The sequence below is a fragment of the Pelodiscus sinensis genome, chromosome 5 (genome assembly GCF_052426305.1).
Source record: "Pelodiscus sinensis isolate ZL-2025 chromosome 5, ASM5242630v1, whole genome shotgun sequence".
NCBI lineage: Eukaryota > Metazoa > Chordata > Testudines > Trionychidae > Pelodiscus > Pelodiscus sinensis.
Window position 1 is genome coordinate 55928512 of NC_143056.1, and position 22534 is coordinate 55951045.

Here is a 22534-nt window from a genome sequence, read left to right on the forward strand (position 1 = left end):
TTAATTGGAAATCAATAATCAATATTCTCTGTTTCCATTATTCCCACACAAATGAAGAGAGTTACAATATATTTTCTTTTATATGGGCTAATGAAAGGGCTAGGTATAGAAATATTTACTATGGGAAGCAGAGAGAATTGCCTTCGTACTTGAATGCTTCTTTTATTTGATGTAATGATTACAATTTATTATTCAAAGGTTTAATCTTACAATGGGTAATTATTATACTGTAAGATAACAGAAAGGAACTGCAACATATACAGTACATGAAGCAACACTTATTAATTCCATAAAAGCTGGGAATTTTGGCTTTACAATTTTTTTGATTAAAATATTGAATAAGACAAGTTGTTCCTCAAGCAAACAATCTGTATTAGTTCTTAACAAAATGTACTGAAGATGAATAGACTTTAAGAGAGTGTTGTTAAAATATTGAAAAAAGCTAACCACTCTGAACTTAAGTCAATTTAATTGTAAATAAGACATTAGAATAATTCAAATTATATAGACAAAACTCAAATTTAGAATTCAGTTATTTAATATATCATAGTAGTCATGGCTTACAAATAATTTTTTTACTCAGGTCATATAAACTAGTTTACCACAGTGGTCTGAAAGCAGACTAAATATAAATGCTTTCTTCACATTATCCTTAGATGATCAGAAACCATCATAGATCCTATTGGGAACCAGGGGGAATATCCAGAGATATACTCTCACTACTGGTCTGCAGTAGACATAAACTATCACAGGCACATGTAATATGCTGCCAATGTGTTAGCATAACTAATCTGGTTTAGGATCTATTGCGAATGGGATATTAAGTTAACTTGAGAAATCATATTCTATGCAGAGATAGGGACTCATTGAGTTACAGATTCGAACATAGTTACTGAAGCTGAACTGCAATTTAATCCACAAATCACCTAACTTTAGTCTAGTGTGAGTGACGGCATCAAAAAGAGGCCCTTCATAATTACGTTGACACTTTATTATGCTCTGTTCCACCACCTTCCTTTGGATAATTGATATAACAGGATTTTACAGTAAAGGTGCCTATAGGCAGCTATTACCAGGTATTTTTCAGCTAATACAGACTACCTTGTATTATTTTAAATTGCCAGATTCAGTTCAAGTGGAAATACTGTACGAAAAAGTTCATCACACAGTTATAGTTTATTGGCAGCTCTGGGAAACATCAAGGAAGTGCTAGATATACATATGTTTGAACTACTTTCTTCGGTTCCTGTTCATCTCTTATTGGAACTTTTGAAATATACTCACTTTAAATTTTGGCCTTGGGACAAAGTGAAACTGACTAAAAAATAACAGAAGTGACATGAAGATACATTATGTACAGTGCTGGTTACAGTGTTCCTGTTGCACATAAGTGAAAGACCAAGTGACTTGGTCTGTCATCATTTGGAGCAGAGCACTATTCCAAGATGGAAAACTCTTGTTGCCGGCAAGGCTAACTATTGTAAAAGCAGATTTAAGGAAACGTACTAAACTAATGCTCATTTACTTGTATAATTATGTGTTATCTATATAAGCCTACAGTCTTTTACCTTTCCAATATTAGCACTAAGTTAATGGAAAACGTAAGATGAGAGGGTGTGTGGGCATGCCAATGCTGATGAACGTCAAGCTCAAGTTACCTGACTTGCTTGTTGTTTTAGCATCTGTACAGTATACCATCTAATGCATCAACTCTCAGACTTTTAAATCTGTTATTTTAAATATAGTCAGAGCAATCTGGCTTTAAAACGCCTTTGATTATTAAACTAAAAGGCAAGTAGGTAACCTGTATCTTTAGCTTCTTCGCCACCTGATATGTTAAACAGTTTTCATACCTTAAATTTACTTTAATAAAGCATGCAATTATTAAAGCACTGTAGAATGGCTCCAGAGCACATAAGCTCCATTAAATTTGCTTATATCTAATTATGACTGCCTGAGGCAGGTGAGAAATTGAGTCTGATAAGATCTTTCTTTTTACTTTAAAAAAAAGGCAGCAGTGATTTTCCATCTAATTACTATCTACAACTATTTACGGCATTTACTCTTTAAATGAACACTGCACAAAGCATTCTTTTGTGCACTAACCAGTCAATTTTAACTTTTAAAAGCACTTGAGCTACAAAGGACAAGTTTATCTTGCTTCAAGGATGATACAGGTCACCAACGATGTCACCCCGGAAGTCACTTTCTGAATAACTCAGGTCTTATCACTTTTTTAATGGATTTTGGTTTTTTAAACTAAAAATTAGTTTGGTTCTAAACTCTTTGCAAGAAGTACTGAACTGTCATATAATTCCAGAGAGCTGTTTATGAACAAAGCAAGTGAAACAAAGTTCAGTTGGTGACATATAATTACTTAGTTCTGAAAAGTCGTGCTAATTAATCTTATTCTTATGTCTTACACTGAGATTAAGTGCTGTAAAAATATAAGGAATGTTCCATTTCTGGTCTAGTGTACATGAGCTGGAAATTTTCTTTCTTTAAAATAAAAGATTTTGGGCTTTTTTCTTTATTTAAAGAGAGGTGCTGGCAGGAGGAAGTGAGGCAGTTATTTTCTATATATTATAACCAATCCCACCAGATGAGCATACACTATTAAAAATCAGAACATCTCATGTAAACTAAGAGTGAATGAAAGAGTTACTAAATATTTTAATAATGCTAACAGCATTGAAGAATCCGCTAAGAATAGTGAAAGGAGACCATCCTGAAGTGCTGTAAAACTAAAGTGTTGTGAAAGAAAGAAAGAAAGAAAGAAAGAAAGAAAGAAAGAAAGAAAGAAAGAAAGAAAGAAAGAAAGAAAGAAAGAAAGAAAGAAAGAAAGAAAGAAAGAAAGAAAGAAAGAAAGAAAGAAAGAAAGAAAGAAAGAAAGAAAGAAAGAAAGAAAGAAAGGGTTTCTTTTAAACTGATTATGTCAGTCTATGAAAAACAACTAATGTTACTCTCTATTATTCTTGAAAAATATTACACCATAATATTACCTCCTTTTTAAGAAAATGGTATTTAAAGAAGTAGAAGAAGGCATTAGACACTTAACGTGAATGTGTCACATATATGCTGAATGTAAGTCCTGTCACACACCAAAGTTATACGACACAATTTATCAGACATATTTTTATCTATCCTTGCAGAGCTTACTCTTTTTCTATTATACTAGACATTCTTTGGTCTAATGACCCACAAAACCCTAGTGACCCTAAAAAAAGGAGTTTTTGTCACTTTTATTCTTAAATCCTCATCTGATACCTTTACATGAAAAACTGCTTAGAGACCTGTAATTTGGAAATGACATATTGTGCCATTAATAAGATTCTCATCTGCTTCTGTATGGTTACAGAACATGTGCAACTCAATAAAGCTTTCTTTAATGGTCCACTTGGGTACATCTTTTGTCTTTGCAAACATTCAGGTCATCTTTTGTAATGGCTTGTTCAATAAAAAAGTCACACTTTACACCGTTGCCAATGAAAGTCAAGGAATATGTTGATTTTGAGCTCTGATTTACTCAAACAATTAAATTATAACTATCATTCTTTAAAAATATCAGCAACAATACTCTATATGTGCTTCACAAATGTAAAGACTGCTGTTATACAAATTCTTTAAGTCTCAATATAATTACATGATGCTGGCTGTTCATTTTTTAAATCTTTGTTAAATCTTTTTCTGATTTTTATAATTCTGAACCTATCTCTAACCACAAATTTGTATTACCTCTGAATGAAAATACTATGAACCATTGTATTATATATGTATATTTCCTGGGGAGAAAAATATCAATGAAGAAATTTAATGACTAAACTATAAAAATGCATTGTGTATATTATGTATTATCTAGAATTCCATTAATTGTTCAGATGTTTTGTCATATTTTGACAATATTCATTTTTAAATCTATCCTTCTTCACCTGTTCATGTTACTATTTTTCACCTGAATTTACAAATCAGAATTTTTGTTTTCTTTTTCTTTATTATGCTTTTGCAATTGCTCATTAACAAATTAACTTTATCAAAGTGTTAAAATACATAATATGGACACCTACCAAAGGCTGCTACTTTTATGATAATAGCTTGAATGTGAGACGATATCATTTCTTTGAGCAAAACTTCTTGGTTTCGACGCCAAAGGTAAGCTAAAGACTGCAGATTAAGCCTCTTACACCTTTCAAAAAGAAAAATAAAGACAAATAATTGGGTCAATTCCAAATATTATGGGTTTTTTTATCCAGAACAAATTGTTTAACAATAAATGTAATACATTTCTTGGCTATCTTACCATTAAATGGTAAATCTTCAATATTTTATCATTAGCACATTTATCTGGTGCTTCTTGGGTCCTTAAGGGGAGCTCCTGGCAGTGGGCTAGTGGTGTGGAGGACGCAGGAGTCAGAGTCGGGTGGGTGAGGCGGGGATGAGGGCAGGGTGCATGGAGGTTCAGGGGGGCTGGGCAGAGGGTGTGTGTGTGTCTGTGGGTGGGCGTGGGTGTGCGTGCGCATGTATGCACACCTCCCTAAGACATATCAGAGCTGCTTCCTTTTTCCCCCTCCTGTCCCTGTCAGGGAGCAAGAGCAAAGTACACAGCTTATCAGTCCCCTGATCTCCCCATCCAGTAATTTGCCTCAGGAATGCAGCAAATTATGCATTTTCCCTTCATTTCCTGACAAAGGAGAACATTCAACAATGTACCCATATGAATCTGGGGGGTGGGGGAGCTTCATCCCTCTCCCAAGGTTGCCTGTGTGGTGGAAGGTGCAGGGCTGGGGTAGTCTCGGATGGGGAAGGGGGAATGCTCAACCAGCCCCTTTCACCTGCCTAGTAATTTCTGTCTCTTTTCTGTATGATTTTGAGAAGCGAGCCCATACCATTTTCCTGGCACAACCAAACCCTTATGGGTATGTCTACACTACAGTCGTTAGTCTGAATTAACTTTAATAGCGGCTATACATACAAACCGCTAGTTTGAATTTAAATCGAACTAGCGGAGCACTTAATTCGAACTAGGTAAACCTCATTCTACAAGGACTAATGCCTAGTTCGAATTAAGTAGTTCGAATTAAGGGCTGTGTAGCCACTTAATTCGAACTAGTTGGAAGTTAACTCTTTCCAGGTTGCCCTGGTGGCCAATCTGGGCCAAACCAGGGAAACTCTTCTGCCCCCCTCCCGGCCCCGGAGCCCTTAAAGGGCCACGGTCTGGCTACAGTGCTTGTGCCAGTTGCAAGCCTGCCAGCACACAGCCAGCAGACCCTGCATCTGGCACGGCATGAGCCAGGCACCCGCTGCCATCCAGCCCTCCGCCTCTTCCCAGGACCAGGCTGGCGGCTCCCAGGAGCCTGCCCAGGGCCGCAAGAGGCGGGCGCCCACCTGGTCTAGTGTGGATATCGTGGACCTCATCGAGGTTTGGGGGGAGGCCTCCAACATCCACGACCTCTGCACTAGGCACAGGAATGCGGCCGTCTAGGGCAGGATAGCTACCAGACTGGCCACCAAAGGCCACATGCGAACCCAGGAGCGGGTTTGCATGAAAATCAAGTTGGTCCAGTGAGATCCCCAACCTTGAGCCCCGAGCTTAGAACATAAGAACATAAGAATGGACATACTGGGTCAGACCAAAAGTCTATCTAGCTCAGTAGCCTGTCTGCCAACAGCGGCCAGCACCAGGTACTCTGGAGGGGATGGACCGAAGACAATGACCAACCAATTTGTCTCATGCCATCCATCTCCAGACTTCCACAAACAGAGGCCAGGGATACCGTTCCTACCCCCTGGCTAATAGCACTCCATGGACCCAACCTCCATGAATTTATCTAACTTCTCTTTAAACTCTGTTATAGTTCTAGCCTTCACAGCCTCCTGTGGCACGGAGTTCCACAGGTTGACCATGTGCTGTGTGAAGAAGAACTTTCGCTTATTAGTTTTAAACCTTCTGTCCATTCATTTCATTTGGTGTCCTCTAGTCATTCTATTATGGGAACTAATGAAGAACTTTTCTTTATTCACCCTCTCCACACCACTCATGCGTTTATAGACCTCTATCATATCCCCCCTCAGTCTCCTCTTTTCTAAGCTGAAAAGTCCCAGTCTCTTTAGCCTCTCTTCATATGGGACCTATTCCAAACCCCTAATCATTGTAGTTGCCCTTTTCTGAACCCTTTCCAAGGCCAAAATATCTTTTTTGATGTGAGGAGACCACATCTGTACACAGTACTGAAGATATGGCGTACCATAGTTTTATACTTCCCCTCCTCCTTCTTCCCCTGGCTTCCCCCTTCCAGCTCCCTCCCCCCAGGTTTCCTCCTCCCCTCTCCCACCCTCTCTCTTCTCCTCTCCCACCTCCTTTTCCCAGTCTCTCCAGAGGCTAATCCCCCCTCCCCCCAGTTTTGTTAAATAGAGTTTCTATTTTTGAACACACGTGTCCTTTATTTTTTATATCAGGAAGGGGGGCTAGGGAGGAGTAAGTGGAAGGAGGTGAGGGAGGAATGGGGCACAAGCCCCCAATGGGGAGGACTGGGGTGGCTCTGTGGGCTCCTCGGGGTGGAAGCTCTTCTGCAGGGCCTCCTGGATCCTGACAGTCCTCCGATTGACCCCCCTGGATGGCAGCCTCCGGCAAGTGCACCCGGGCTGATGGCCGAGTGCTGTGATGTGCCGAGTGAGGGCACTCAGGGCACTCCAAGACAGGACTGCTTTGCTGTCCTTCATCGAGGTAGACAAGCAAGTGGGGAACCCTGAGAACTGTCTGTCCGGGGTGGGAGTCGGGTCCCTTTAAGCACAACCCTTGGCTAGCTTGAGGCAGCAGCTCCACACTCAAGTCCTAACCTGATGCCCTGCCGGCCAGCCTTAACTTCAGTTCAGGGACCACTCAATGTGGACATACTATTTTGAATTAGGAAAATGCTAATTTGAATTAGTTTTTAGGTGTAGATGCACTAATTCGAATTAGCTTAGTTCGAATTAACTAATTCGAATTAAGTTAGTTCGAATTAGTGTAGACATACCAATGTTGCTTTAAGCTAAATAAGAGGAAGCTGTATATAGGAAGCCCTCACTATTTGTGGGAGATATGTTCTCAGATTACTGTGAATGGCAAAATCTATCAATACTGGGTGCTGGGGGTGTTTCTGATATAAGTAACCACATTTATAGACCCACTTATAGTTTCTGGCACTGACCTCATCTAACAGTGATGAATTAAGCCCCAAAACTTAATATAAATAATACTATATAAATGCAGACGATTTCTATTCACAATATTGCAGTCTATTTCTATTCACAATATTGAGGACAATGTTGCCCATCTATGGGATGTAGAGAGTAGATGGTTAAACTTTCACATCCCTAATTATAATATTATTGTCCTATTAGGGATATAAGAGTGCAGTCATTTAACTGGGTAACCAATAAGCCTGAGATTATCGGTTACCCAAACGGCTACACAGCTATAGATACAGCTGCTGGGGAGCAGTCTGCAGTCTCACACTGCTGCTTCCGATATAAAGGCAGCAGCACGGGGAAGCAGCCAGCTCCCCAGGAGTGAGGTGGCAGGCAGAATCCAGTGCACGCTGACTCCTTGCACCAGTTCCAGGGGAACTGGCTGCCGCCTCGTGTGTAACCGCTGACATTTTCAGTGATTATATTGTTCATCAGTTACATTCATTTTAACATCTCTATATCCTACATACCCTTATCAATTTCATGGACATAAAAAACACATCATGAACTGTGAAGCAAGCCTTCCATGTGAAATCCAGTGGCCCTTGTTTCTAGGACCACTCTAGAAATGGGGGCTACTAGTGACAGCCGAGCTGGGGAGAGACAGGAATCGACCATCCTCTGCACAGCTGCTTTGGGGGGGGGAACCAAACTCAGCTCTGGATCCTTACCTTCTCTGCTTCAGGATGCTCTGGGACTGGGAAGCAGCCCCAGATATTCTTGAAGCTGGAGGACACTTGTGGACTTGGATTGATCTTCCCTGTGTGCTACTGGGCATACCCCAAGCAGGGAGCTCCTAACTGCAAGTTTGGGCAAGGTTAGGGCAGGACAAGACTTGCTCTTTCCTGGCAGGGCTGTCTGTGTCTCTCTCCTCACTGCAGAAAGCTCCACATACCTTCCTCCTTACTCTGTCCAGCTCAGAAGGCAGCATAAAAGTGAGATTGGCAATCAAATAAGCCCTCTAGAACAGGTTTGTACTCCCCCCCACCATATCCACTTTTGGGTTGGGACCCACATGGTTGCAACACTGTGAAATTTCAGATTTAAACACCTGAAAATAGCAAAAAAGCTTGCCGGATGCTGCTGCTGTATCATCATCTAATAGTGGCTGGGAAGCCAACACAATTAAGATTAAGAGCCCATGTAACCTATGGCAGCAACACAACTCCATCATAGGAAGTACTGTCAACCTTGGCATCTCATCCAACTGCTTCCCCCAACCTACCTATATTATGCCTCAGTCTAATTCAATCTGAGATTCAGCTAACACATTCTCATGGATATGAAGTTTTCCTCAGACACTGGCTGGATCAGGAAAAAAGTTCTGAGTGCCATTAGTATCTTTTTACTAACCCTCCTAATGGCTCATATATACACTAAACAGAAAGAGAACATGGATCCCTAAGTATTGCAACATAATAGTGCCCACTATGTGAAGGAGGAAACCTCCTTATATCATTTTCTAGAAATATTTAGATGGCGAAGAAAGCCACCCACGAGCAGGTCTGTCAACACATTCTGCAGTCCACACCACATGTTCAGGCATTGCATGGATTCTCACCCCATGGTCTGTGTTGGCTTCCCAGTCACTACCGGACAATAATGCAGCAGCAGTATCGAGGATGCTTTTACCATCTGAGTGTGACCTGACCTTCATCTGCTGCTAGAAGTCTATCAACTCACATATTCAGTGCAGTTTACGTTTCATACTGAAGTTGGTAACCAGATTAGCAAATCTCACAGAGATCAGTGTGGTGAGACCTATTATTTTAACAAAAAATGGATGCTAGTGATCAATCAGTACCCAAATTGTCAGCACAAAGTGGTGTTTTCTTGAGCAAAGGATACACCATCCCTTCTGTAAGAGACGCTGGTAGCCTTACCTCCTTAGCAGAGGCACTAACAATCATAACTAGCCTACTAGTGTTCACCACCCAGGCCAGACATGGATGCACAGGGCAGGCTGTGAGACTACATGGGCTATGCTAGCTGTACATTAGCACATTAATCATTTTTCCTTAGCCTACATTTAACCAGGAAAGAGCTAGCATTTCATATCTCTGTAGCCATGGAAGCTGACATTTTGACTCAAATCCTACCCCTTACTTCACCTGATCAAGAAAGGTCAGTGGAAACACTTATCCGCGTGTAAGATCTACCCTTTTTTCCTTTTTTGGGTCTGAACCCCCAAAAAAGCACAAAAAGTCATGTACATGTTGCTTGCATGTGTATATGTGCAAGTGTACATTGGTACAATCAATCTTTGTTGCAACTCTCAGAAGAAGAATTACGGTATTACCCAAATTAAAAGAGGAATGCAAGTTGCTGTTTAATGATATTTTATTATTATTAAACAAACTCCTCCTGTGTTAGACTGGGATCGTTGGTAAGTCTGGCTTGTTTTCAAAGGGAAGTAGGAGGAGTACAGCCAGTATCAGGTGTCCCATCTGTTTTATTAATTGAAAATATATGATGCTTTTTCTATTAACTCCTGATCATCCTTCAGGAGATGCTAGATTCATCTGGTTATTGGGAGAGTATGATGAATTAATGCAGGGGCGGGGAACCTAAGGCCCTGAGGCCAGATGCAGAATGCAGCTCCCAGCTTGCCTGAATCTGGCCCCAGGGACTCAGACCTCCCCCAACACCAGCATTGGGGAGCCCGTGCTAATTTTGTTTTGTGCTGTTTAGAGTTTTTGTTTTTTTGTTTTGGTATTTATTTATTACTTTTCACTTCTGTGCAATTCCCAACAGAGGGTCAGCGACCCTCAACCCAAACAAGTAAGCATAGGATGAGCATTGTATGGTCTGTGATATTGCTCTGTTTTCAGATTTTTCTGATTTAAAGTTATATATATTGTGCTTCTGCTCATTTTCATTTTCTGTCCTTAATAGAAATTTCAACTAAAAATTGTCAACTAGTGACCACCAGATTACTTTGGTCAATTCTAGATATTTTTCCCTCTTACCACTGGATGCTCTAACTGAAACCAATAAAGGTCAGTGGAAACAAATGTCTCAATACCACTCCCATTATATCAATGCCAAACTCTGAATAGCTTTCAATGGCTCCAGGATTAGATAAAAAGAAGACTATGGAATCCATCAACAGGATTATTATAGCTAGGGATGTCAACATGTAAACGTCTACATGATTAACCAATAAGCCTGGGCTTATCAGTTAATCTTGTCGATTATTTGCATTATGCTCCCCCTTGCTCATTCTGTATCAGAGGCACCAAGGGACGGGGAGTGAGACCCAGTGTCTGTGATGAGCTGGCACTGATCCACTTGGCTCCTCCCACCCCTGCGCTGCTGCCTCTGATATCATATCCTCTAAAATATCTGATCCATAAAACATACTAACTCAGGGCACTGTGTTGTTCTCTGTGTGAGGCAGCAGTGTAGAGGGTGAGGAGGTAAGGCTGAAGTCAACACGTGCAGGAAGCCGGCTGCAAGCAAGTTCCCCTTGTGTGTCAACTCCGCAGACTCTCCTGCCTCACCTTGCTGCCTCATACAGAGTTGGGGGAAGGAGCCAGTTGAAAGCCAGTTCCCTGCAGCATCAGCTCTCCACTGCTGCTCCCGCACATGCTGCTGCCTTTACCAGAGGCAGAAGCGTGGCAGGGGAATTTGCCACAAAGCAGCCTCTGTCCGTGGCAGACTCGAGCTCTCCACGTATGCTGGGTTCTCCACATCCCACAGAGCAGCCTCTAATCATAGTGAGCCTGTATCAAAGGCAGCAGCGTGGGGCAACAGGCAGCCATTTTTAAACCGGCTCCCCTCACAGACCGACCCAATCCCAGGAGACTATCAAATAGTCATGTAACCACTAAGATTTCACGCAGTTACATGACTATTCAATTACACAATATCTAATACCCCTAATTATATCATCTACTATAATTTCCCTATGAGTATGTAAGCAAGATATACACACAGAGAGAACACCACAGTGCTCTGAGTTAGCATGTTTTATGGATCAGATATTTTAGAGGATATGAAATAAAAACATCTGTTTTACTCTATATTACATACTTTGTTGTTTTTATGCACATCACTAACAAAAAATCTGTTTTCAAATTTGTAAGTAAGTTTTCAAGAATATTTTCTTACACATTTTCCACTCGAACTCGTTGATAGTCAGAAAGAATGGCGCCTACCGAGACACCTTCCACGGCTTCCTTGTCCTTAGGGGAAAAATAGAAAAGGAACGGTGGCGTTACAAATACATTAATGCACATGCTCATTGGCAGAATGAAGATTCAGAAATACAGAGTAATTCACTTTGAAAACTTAATAGTACCTTTTCTAAATATTTTATAAATACCTAATTTTTTTAAAAAAGAAAAAAGAAAAAGTGAATAGGCTGTTAGGCAGATCTCTGCACAAGTCGGAGGCACAGCAGTGGTAGAATTGCTCTGTGGATATTACTCCAACCTCAAAGGGAGCATTACCTTTAGTACAACTACTCTTACAGAGGAAATTTCCAGTGTACTTACAAAGCTTTAGGCCCTATCCTGCTCTAGTACTTTTCATTCGAACAGGAGAAAGGCACGATTTGCCATTTTGTCTGAGAGCACAAATTAAGGCTTATTATGTTCCTCCCTCTTACGATCCAGGCTAAAATATTTTGCACCACAAAGGAAGTCTCTGAGGATTCCTCATAATTTTTTCTCTATTTTAAATACAGGCCATCCTCACTATAAGTCCAAGACACATTCCAAAAAACTTGGACTTACAGCGAAACAACTTAAAGCAGGCATTTTTTTTCCCTGCGGCTGAATTCTATTTGCACAAATTGCGGAGTTTTACTGAGCGACTTAAGAGCGGGGAATGGGAGGACTTATAACATATCCTACAAGCGTGAACATCTTTAGAGTGGACCAGATGTATACCGGGGCAACTTATAGTGGGGACACCTGTACTTTACTCTTCTCCCAGCAATGAACCTCTAGTCTCCAGTCTGGGAAAAATGGTACAGTCAATCATTATTTTTCCTTAAAAGATATGTCGGTCACCTTAAGGAAGATCATTCCACCAACAAACAAATCTTATCAAGATACAGTGGTCACCATTAAACAGTATTTGCAAACATATGACAGAAAGGAGTGAGATTATGATGCTTTTCTAATACACAGAGCAGTAGATATCTATGGTAACTGTGAATGCTGACTTCGATAGCTTCCGTTATAAAACAGATTTTGGGAAGTTTTCCCATATGATCTTTGTCTCCATTTTTAATTACTTATGTTGATTTTTTGCAAATATCTTATAAAACATTACATTTAAAAATGTATATACATTTAAAATGATTCTTAGAAACCATCTGCATTTGGTTTGTTTGATTCAAGTTCATATCAGAACCTATTTACTGGGATAGAAGTAGCATTCTTTTTCCTAAATTTTCACCCAATAAAACTGACTTGAGCCAAATTAGTTTTCTTACCATGGTTGATCATGGTTTAAAGATGTAACTTCTCCTCTGAGGTTGCTCTGCCTTGTACCATTCCTGTGAAGTTTGCAGCAAGACTTTCTCACAAAACTTTTATCTATAAATCTATCCTCCATGTATGTTTCTCAGAATGAAATTGGTCTTTTTTGCCAAGACATTCAATTGAAAACTCATAGTCAGTTTCTTATCAGTAATTACCCCCCAAGTCACTTGCTTCATAACTATTTTTTAAGATAACAATTCCCTGTTTTATCCTGGAGCTGCATTATCCTTTCCTTAGTGTATTATTTTATAGGTCTTTACATTAATTCTCATCTCATACCAGTCCAACCAAATTCCCAAGTTGTTCATATTCAACTGTATTTTTGATTGAAAATCCTCTCTATTTGTTGTAACTCCTAGCTGTATCATCTGCAAATTTGATCACTATTGAATTTACATTCTCCTTCAGGTCATTAATGAATGTTGAATACTGATTTCAATATCAAGTTCTATATGGGATTCCACTTGATGCCTCTGCACATTCTGCAATAATACTATTGATAATAAGTTATTATATCTTATCTGTCAGCAGTTCATTATCCATTGATATTATTATCTAGACAGTATTCCGGCTGCTTTTCTTTGAGAATCCTGTACAATACTAAATCAAAGGACATTTAAAAATATAGATAAATTACATCCATTGCATGTCCCTTACCACCCAGTCTGTTACTACATTTGAAAAAGGAAAAGAAAAAGAAAGTAGTAATCAAGCTAAGCAGAATTGTCTCTGAATAAAATTCTTTTTTTAAAATTTTCTATTGAGCTTTCTTGAGTATTTAACTACTTAATGTGTATACTATGCATTTGGAAGCTTTTCTCAAGTATTTCTTTGTTCTGGTTGACTTTGATATGTGAGATATGTGTAGTACTACTAGTAATACTAATAGCACTTAAATAGCACAGTCAGGTTCAAAGCACTTTATAAAACTGTATAATTAATCCCCATAACAACTTTGTTAGGTACAGCAGCTAAGTATTATTCCGTAAATTTTCATTTTATATAAATAGTATATGCTTCTCATTTTAGTTAGAATTACTTAGTTAGAGGCTATACCATGAAATAAGTATTGTAGTTTAATTACATTAATGCACTTCTCAAAAGATTTAAGTTCACTTGGCCTTCATGCTTGTGCCTTATATATATCCATGGAGTATTAATAGATCAATGACCTACTGAACAAAATACAAATGATGTCACTATAATACATACTGCTCATTACCACATTTACAACCAGATTTTCTGCTTAGCCTTGTGCCATCATTTTGTGAAAATCATCTCATGGTGTGAAGTGAGAGTTTTCTATTTTCATTAATTTTCTTAAAGTTCTCAGTGACCATTTCTAAAAGTGAATGTTTTTATCATAAAACATCTGAATGAACTGTTCCTTCTGAAGCTCTAAAAATAAAAATATTTATAGTAAACTAAGACTTTGCGGTCACATTTTAAGCAACAGATCTATAAATCAAAAAACAACAACCAGTGTTGTATAACCAAAGCATGACTTCTGTTAATTGTTACTACTATGAATGAATGACACACTGTCATCCTCATTCTAATTACTGGGTATTTCTATATCTCACCCAGCTTCTGAGATGTATTTAGATATGACTTGTTCTCTACAATATAGCAAAACAGCACAAGAACAAGCTATTGACTTTATATTCTGGCTGAATTCACTCTTAGCTCGTCACTGTTTTGCTTCGCCTTTATCAGTTTTTCTGGAATTATATTGTGCCAACAAAGGCATAAACATTAGCAAGTATGCTTTACACACAAATATTCATCCTAAGTTCCTACTTCATGATTCATACGACTCTATTGTCTGGCTATATCAAAAGAAACTCAGGAGATATTTGATATCAGGATGCAATGTTATTAGATGTCTGGGATTCCCCAGCAGATAAGAGCGTACAGTTCAGGTAACAGGTAAAATCCATGCTTATTTCATAATTATATGAGTGGCTTCCACCAGCTCCTCCAGTTTTCCCATCCAGGTCCCTCCAGCAAATCTACTGATGGGAACTTACCTTCCAGACTCCCTTGTAGGAAGGTTAAAGTGGGATATAAGAATGAGAAGCTGGCTCCCTGCCATACTAATCATAGGAAAGTCTTCAACTGCTCTCCCATTCGTTCCTTTAACAAACACCTCTTTTTAAGTCCTTTTCCAAGCCATTTATCAGGTCACTGTCTTTTCCAATGGAGTATCTGCACTGGTCACCCACGTCATCAATTAGCTTGGCTGCCTCCTCTAAAACCCAGTCGTTTTCCCAGACATCTCTTACTACCCCAGTTTTACACTGCCATAAACAAATATGTTCCACTGCTTTACAGGAGAATTTCATCCTCCCTGAAAGTGGTGCCCCAGGATGCCCTAACTGCTGAGCCTATTATGACCCCCCAAAGGATTTGGCTGTCCCCCTATTAGAATCTGTTGTGTCTAGTCCACCCAGGTGGCTCTCCACGGCTCTCAACCAAACACTACATGAACGCATGTCTGAAAACACAGAGCTGCGTTAAATACCTTCTTGTTCTGGCAGTAACTGAACTCCTTTACACATTCCCAAATAGTGTTCTCCACTGTGTGCCACAACATTATGTCAGCAACTGCTGACAGGCCTGTATGGCGCACAGCAGGGGCATCACCTCATTAAATAACATGCTTCACCTTCCATGCCCTGTCACTGGACCCCAGTTGCCGACTCTTAAGGCCATTAGGATGTCCACTATGTGCTTAAGAAAAACAGTCCTGTGCCCACAGATCCATACCACTGCCTTCATAGTCGATTTTCCAGCACATGCAATGGATCCACAACATATTAATGGTGACTCACCACCCAAGGTTTCTCACATGTATTGTATGCTTCTGAATGCCAATGATCAATTGTCTGAATTGCCTGTGGCCCCGCACCCAGCAGTACTGCTGCTGTTGTGGCTCCTGACTGCAAATGAGTGAGAACCAAATTCCATGGGGCAGAACAAAGCTCAGAGCCTATCCAAAAGTTAAGAAATGCTCCCCAGCCTCCTTGATCAGTCAAATTTAATATCCCTGCTTGTTCTTGATGGTGTACATAGCACAGTTCTAAGCCCCTTTCCCACCATCTCCACATTTACAACTGCCCACATATGTAATTTAATTCACTTCATTCTTCTTCAGTTTCACAGCATCCCCTAAATGTTCCTTCAGAGGAGCAACATGTAAATCTTGTATAGCGAATCTAGCTGCTAAGGTGCCAGTGTGAGAGGAAATTAAGAGCTTAAACAATTATGGGGATAACTAATGACAGCTGGTGAGTAACTTGACTTTGTTAACAGCCCCTTCAGCATGATTTACTCATAAAGGACCAAGATCCTGATCCATCCTAATAGGTATGGACCCATCCACTGAAGTCAAAAGGAATTGCAGATGCTCAGCATTACTCAGAATCAAGTCCTACAATAATTTCTCCTGTTATGAATGATTTTTCCGTCACTGTGAGGGTTTATTACATTAATTTGCTATTTTTGTTTTATGTGCTGCAAAAATGCACAATCTACTTTTGTCATTTGACTAGTTGACTAGTCAATTAGAATTCAGATTAAGTTTTATCTTGCATCAGTCCCAATGATGAAATATACTGACATGCAATAACTTTATCCAGTAAGCAATTTTACAGCACCAGTATTGTTTTCTTCAACATATTGTAATTAAATATGGATATTGTTAATGGTATAATTTTTCTTGCTAATATGGAACACAGATGATGTACAGAAATGTAATCAATGTTAACAATTCCATGGTTTTTATAGACTACTTTTTCTTATAGTAGAGAACAGATGAAGCATCAGGGCTCTATTTTAAACAAAAAACTTCAAACTTCTAAAGAAAATGAAAAGTAGCTCCAGTCATAATTTAAATACAGACTACTGCTTGGATCTGCAGTGCTATTATTCCATACCTAGCAGCACTGAAACGGAAGGTAAATCAAATCTTAAAGACATGATAGGAATCAGAAAAAGAACCACAATTCTTCGCAACATATGCACAGTATTCCTCAGGTAGAACATGACCAGGATTTACAGTATCACAGATTTTGGGCTGTTGATTCGTTCACTAGCATCTCCAGTTAAGGAGTGCAACAAGAACTCTGATCCATGCCTCCAGAACCACTCTCAAGAATCTTATCTCCCATTCAAATATACAATAGTATCACTATTCAAGACCAGACCTGTCTAACCGATTGGTTTGCAAGCTATTTTAGCTACTTGGTTGGGCTATGAAACAATGGCTAGTGAGATGTCAGTAGCTGGTTGGTCACAGGGTTCTGATTTCTCTCCTTCTTTTCAGCTGTTTCTACAGACCTCTGGGCTCTTCACTGTAAAGAAGAGACTAGAAAAGCAGTTGGGCATGAATAGGAGCTAGCCTAGCTACTGTATTAATGGTTACAGTGGAGGAAAAGAAGTCACATCAATACACCTGAGCTATTAGTGGGACAGGAATGTCTGTGAGAAAAAAATGATGTAACTATATAGGATAGTAGAAACACAAAAGGTCAAGGTGACGGAGCAGCATGTTGAAGGGAGCCAAATGACAGGTAAGTACATGCAGAGGGAGACAAGAACTTGGCAAGAAAAAGGCAAGAGAATTGAAGAAAAAAAGTATGCTGCAGAGAATAGCAAAAATATAAAGCATGAGTAGTTTCTTTCAAAAAGGAAAAACACCTATCACATTAAAAACAGCTAAAAATCAAACTCTTTCCTAATACTACTTTTCTATAGAAGCAACTATTCCAACTGCCAAAGAGATATTCTGCATTTGTGTAAATATGAATGGCAGGAAAAATCATCTATACCTGTGTTCAACACTATGAAATACTTTGAGAACACCTGGATGTACATTCTTTGCAAGCAATCAAAACGGTAGTTTTTAGGCACTGAACTAAAACAAAAGTCAATTCACTCAACATGGTTCATTTGTGGTGTTTAGTGGAGCACATATACAAGGAGGAGTAAGTCCTTAATATAACCACCTAAGAAAGACCAAGTTGTGATGATATAAAACAATCAAGTTTCAATTTCAAATAAAAGTAGGAACCGAGATCATCTCATGTCTATTTGTTTTGCGAACATCATTTTGATTGAATGAATTTCTAATAAATATGAAAGCAGATCTAATGACAGGCTGGGAAAGTGTGAAAAAAGAAACACAAAGTAAAATTTTCCTTATTAAATGATTAGTTGAGGATGTCCAATAACATATTTTTATATTCTGAAAGTTAAAGTAAGATGTAATCAGCATCTTGAAAGATTGTGGCCTAAGTTAAAAAACACTCTGTCATGCCATAAATAACAACAGCTTTACACCCTGTGCCCATCACCATTTTTCTAGTTACTTCATATCCAACTCGGATCAGGTATCATTACTTTTACCATATTAAAAGGTATTTCCGTATTTTTGTTGTAGATTAATTCCCCTACAGCACAGTTGTTAATTGATATTATGCAGAAAATAATGCTAAATTCTATTAGAATCCCTAGGAAAGTATGATGCAAAGATCTAATGAAGATGTCTAGAGCTTTGAACTACTGAAGTTTAAGGAAGCAGACTAAAAAATTGTACTTATTTATTTGAAAGAGGTTTCTCAAAGATTTTTGTTGTTGCTGTTGTTTCTAATATTTTACTGAATATTAAGAACTAGCCAATTAGCCCGTCATAAGACAGGATGTTCAGGTCTCTCCTCCACGTCGGTCTTCTATCCTGAGCTTCCGGTCTCTCGTTCCGTCTCTCTCTCTCTCTCTCCTCCTCCTCCTCCTATTTCCTCCCCTCTCTCTCTCTCTCTCAGCTCTCCTCTGCCTCCTGCCCCTCTCTGTCTCTTCTCCTCTCCCTCCTGCCTCTCACTCGGGGGACCGTGGAGCCCAAACAACTGTTTGGGCTCCGCACTCTCCATGCTGCATGGGGAGCGCGGAGCCCAAACGGTTGCTTGCGCCACTTGCTCCCCCGCGGCAGCCCAGCTGAGCGGCGCAGAAGTCAGCTGAGCGCCACGGTGGGAGGCGAAGGGGGGTGGGGCGGTGACGGTCACAGCCAGGGGGCGGGGCCTGGAGCCGCTGTCACGCCGCACATCACTGCCCCACCACCCTTCGCCTCCTACCGTGGCACTCGGGTGACTTCTGCGCCGCTCAGCCGGGCCATCGCAGGGGAGCAAGTGGCACAAGCGGCCATTTGGGCCCCGCACTCGCCATGCAGCACGGGCCGCCCAGAGGGAACAGCCAGCATTTCAGCAACAGCGCCCCCCCAGAGGGAACAGCCAGCATTTCGGCGATACAGACTCTAAGGGTACGTCTAGACTACATGCCTCTGTCGCCAGAGGCATGTAGATTAGGCTACCCGACATAGTAAAATGAAGCGGCGATTTAAATAATCGCCACTTCATTTAAATTTACATGGCTGCCGCGCTGAGCCGACAAACAGCTGATCAGCTGTTTGTCGGCTCAGCGCAGTAGTCTGGACGAGCGGGTGCCGACATCAAAGGTATTTGTCGACCACCCAGGTAAACCTCCTGGGATGAGGTTTACCTGGGTGGTCAACAAATACCTTTGATGTTGACACCCGCGCGTCCAGACTATCGCGCTGAGCCGACAAACAGCTGATCAGCTGTTTGTCGGCTCAGCGCGGCAGCCATGTAAATTTAAATGAAGCGGCGATTACTGAAATCGCCGTTTCATTTTACTATGTCGGGTAGCCTAATCTACATGCCTCTGGCGACAGAGGCATGTAGTCTAGACGTACCCTCAGACACTGGGCTAACATCCAGAGCTGTCTGATCAAACACAGAGAGCTTGATACAGCTTCAGCACTGTGACTGACTATATCATTATAATAATTCTTTATATGCTTTTTTTGCAGTACCATAAGAAACACGCTGTGCGAAGATACATTTCCTTATTCAGTGACTAAAAATGATGAAATTCTAGAGCAAGAAACAGGGAAGTGGTAATATCTTTCAGTGGACCAAGTTCTGTTGGTCAGGGACAAGCTTTTGAACCTATTTCACTTGTGACTGTCTATAGTTACTATAAACCTGCATTTTTTTTTCAGATTGAGGAATTTACCTGTTTTACAACATAATAAAGTTACACATACTGCAACCAATCCTGTATGAAATACAATAGGGATCTGAAATATTTTTTTATACTTTTTCAAGTTTTTTTTCTTGCTAATAAAGTAAATTGACATTTTCAGGTCTTTTATTGAAAACTCGAAGAATTATGTAATCTACAGAATTAATGCTCAGGAGTGTTCAGCCATAACAGCTGCCAGCAGCATTCAAAAGTGTTTTCAATATTCAGTTTCCCAGCTCCCACAAATTCCCATTTAATTTGCCATTAAAAACACTTACAATATTTTACAGCCATATCCTCCACATAGCATGCATGTTCACATATTTTGGCAAACTGAGATTCATACTATTTAAGACTGTTTAATTACTGCTGCATTAATATTATATTGGTTATTTTTCCTTAACTCAATGTCTCACAGAAAGCGTTGCATTTTCAACCACATTTAATGAAAAAAAACCTCCACCACCTGGCACAGTATATGAATACAGGGCATCAGCAATGTTGTCTCAAAAACAAAATTTTCATACCTATACATACCACCCATAACACGGCTCTCCATACTATTTCATACTACACACTCTTCTTTGTTCCTTACCAAAACAAATAATTGTAGGTCACGTGTGGTAAAATAAAGGATCAGTATGTATGACATTAAATTATTTCCTTACTAAAAACATATAGAGGTTAATTTCTATTTAATATATAAATGCAGACACTATTTTTATTATGTATGCAAACATACTTTTTTTTAATATTGCTGATTTCTCATTCAATATAATTGCTACATTCCACCATTGTTACAATCAGCACAAGTGCTCAACCTCAAAACACACACAATTTAAAAAAAACAAGTTGATAGTAAAAGAGTAGACTCTGTAAAAAGCCTTCAACTGTGGATTCTACTCTCCAACATACACCCCAGACCACCTGAACTAAAACAGCTTAGATGAGTAAACCTTTAGAGTACATTTCAAGATGCATTTAGAGCTTTGAAAAATCTAATCCTGTGCTTCCAACCACTGTGTCATACTCCCCCCTCTAATTCTTTTGTGTAAAGGAATTAAAGAATATGCAGTATGTTCTAACATGTATTAATTAATTAGTATAGGTAAAGTCCCACCCATAAATCAAAGGGCTCTGCTGGACTAAGTCCCTGGCATTGAGAGTAATTTAGCAGCCAAGCAAAGAAACCTGGGAAATCTCTGAAAAAGGGTTTTTAAGTTCTCTGCTTATAAAACAAAGTATAAATAGAGGAATAAAAATATACAAAACAACAAGGAAAGAGCTTTCATTTATTTATTTTCTCTAGAAGATAATTAAAATTCTGTTAGCTACAACTGTCTCATGACTAGATCTGTCCAGAAAACTGTTTTCCAATCCCATGGTAATTTTTGAGCTTTAAAAACATTTCCTATTTCTCATTGAGATAAACCCCAGACTTTTTAACATTGTTTGCAAAAAAGCAAAGAAGGCAGGAGAGAGTGAAATTTCTTCCTGGACCAGAGAAACCGTCCCAACAAAATATATGACAAAGCTAATACTGTCACACATAATTTTGACAAATCAGCATTTTTCAGTGAAAAAAACATTGTACTGAAAAAAATCTCAGCTCCACTTATGACCTATTGTACCAATACAGTGGTACACTATGCTCTGTTACTGCAATAATTCTGTTTCCTCTTTAGAAAATTTGCACACTGTGCAAAGCACTTATTCCCACTGTGACATAGCACTTTGCAGCATACTTATCTCCAGAGTAGACAGTACACCCAGAAAGGCAGACATGCTTATGTATCTAGGATGATGATTAATACAATTAATTTTTTTTTCACTGAAATTTTTTAAAATGTATTTCCCCATTGATGTTACCAATGTCTGACTCTAAAAAAAAAAAATCGCACAGATCACTGGACTTAAAATTTTTTTTGTTTATCAAACATGATGTAATAGTCTCAGCAGTGGCTTTATTTGTACACAAAGGTAAATATTATTAGCTTTATTTTTCACGGTAGGTGAAATGAGTATATTATTATTAGATTTCCTATTGTAACCATTAATATATTCCCAGGCATTTAATTCATGAACAAAGGATAATCCCCTAAAGGCTCAGTGCTAGATTAACATGTAGATCTTAACAACAGCAACAACGCATAGTAATGTTTCAAGCTGTATATATTTTAAATTATATTACTTTTAAAGTTTAATAAATATTAATTCAAAGGTATTGTACTTCATGCATCATATCAATTTTAACTCAAATATCTTTTAGTAGAAAGTAGTATAAAATTATTAAACAACTGCTGTAAAGGCCTCAAAACACAAATGCAAGAGTATTCCTTATCCAGTTATTAAAGTAGTTATATCACATACATGTGTAATGTTGACACACTGGTTCACAGCTGATGTATTACTTTTATATTTCAAATTATATTTTATACTATGTGATTTTAATTTCACATTTTTCTTTAATTCAGCCACAGCTATTTATTTAAGGATGGTGAACAGTAGTGATGGGAAATTTCCACATATATTGTGCTGATGAAGGTATTTTACTATTAACCAAAACATTTAAAACAGTATTAGTCCAGGAGGGATTTTTTTTAACTTCACATTTTTACATCTTAAGCCAACACTCTAACAGTTCAGCAAGAAGAAAATTAGTGATAATGCTTTCAATTTAATTAGTATATTACATGCACTGTAATTATTAGTGG

The 22534-nt window shown here is 39.1% G+C and overlaps 1 protein-coding gene across 3 annotated transcripts in view; it reads right to left on the reverse strand.

Annotated features, from left to right (window-relative positions):
* Positions 1-22534, reverse strand: part of DPH6 (diphthamine biosynthesis 6) — a 349028-nt gene that overhangs the window by 248982 nt on the left and 77512 nt on the right. For all 3 annotated transcript variants that reach the window (XM_075927014.2, XM_075927013.2, XM_075927012.2), the window contains 2 exons: positions 11341-11414; positions 4065-4183 (listed from right to left, as the gene is read on the reverse strand). In XM_075927014.2, coding sequence (XP_075783129.1) covers positions 4065-4183; positions 11341-11414 — 193 coding nt within the window. The remainder of the gene's footprint in view (positions 1-4064; positions 4184-11340; positions 11415-22534) is intronic.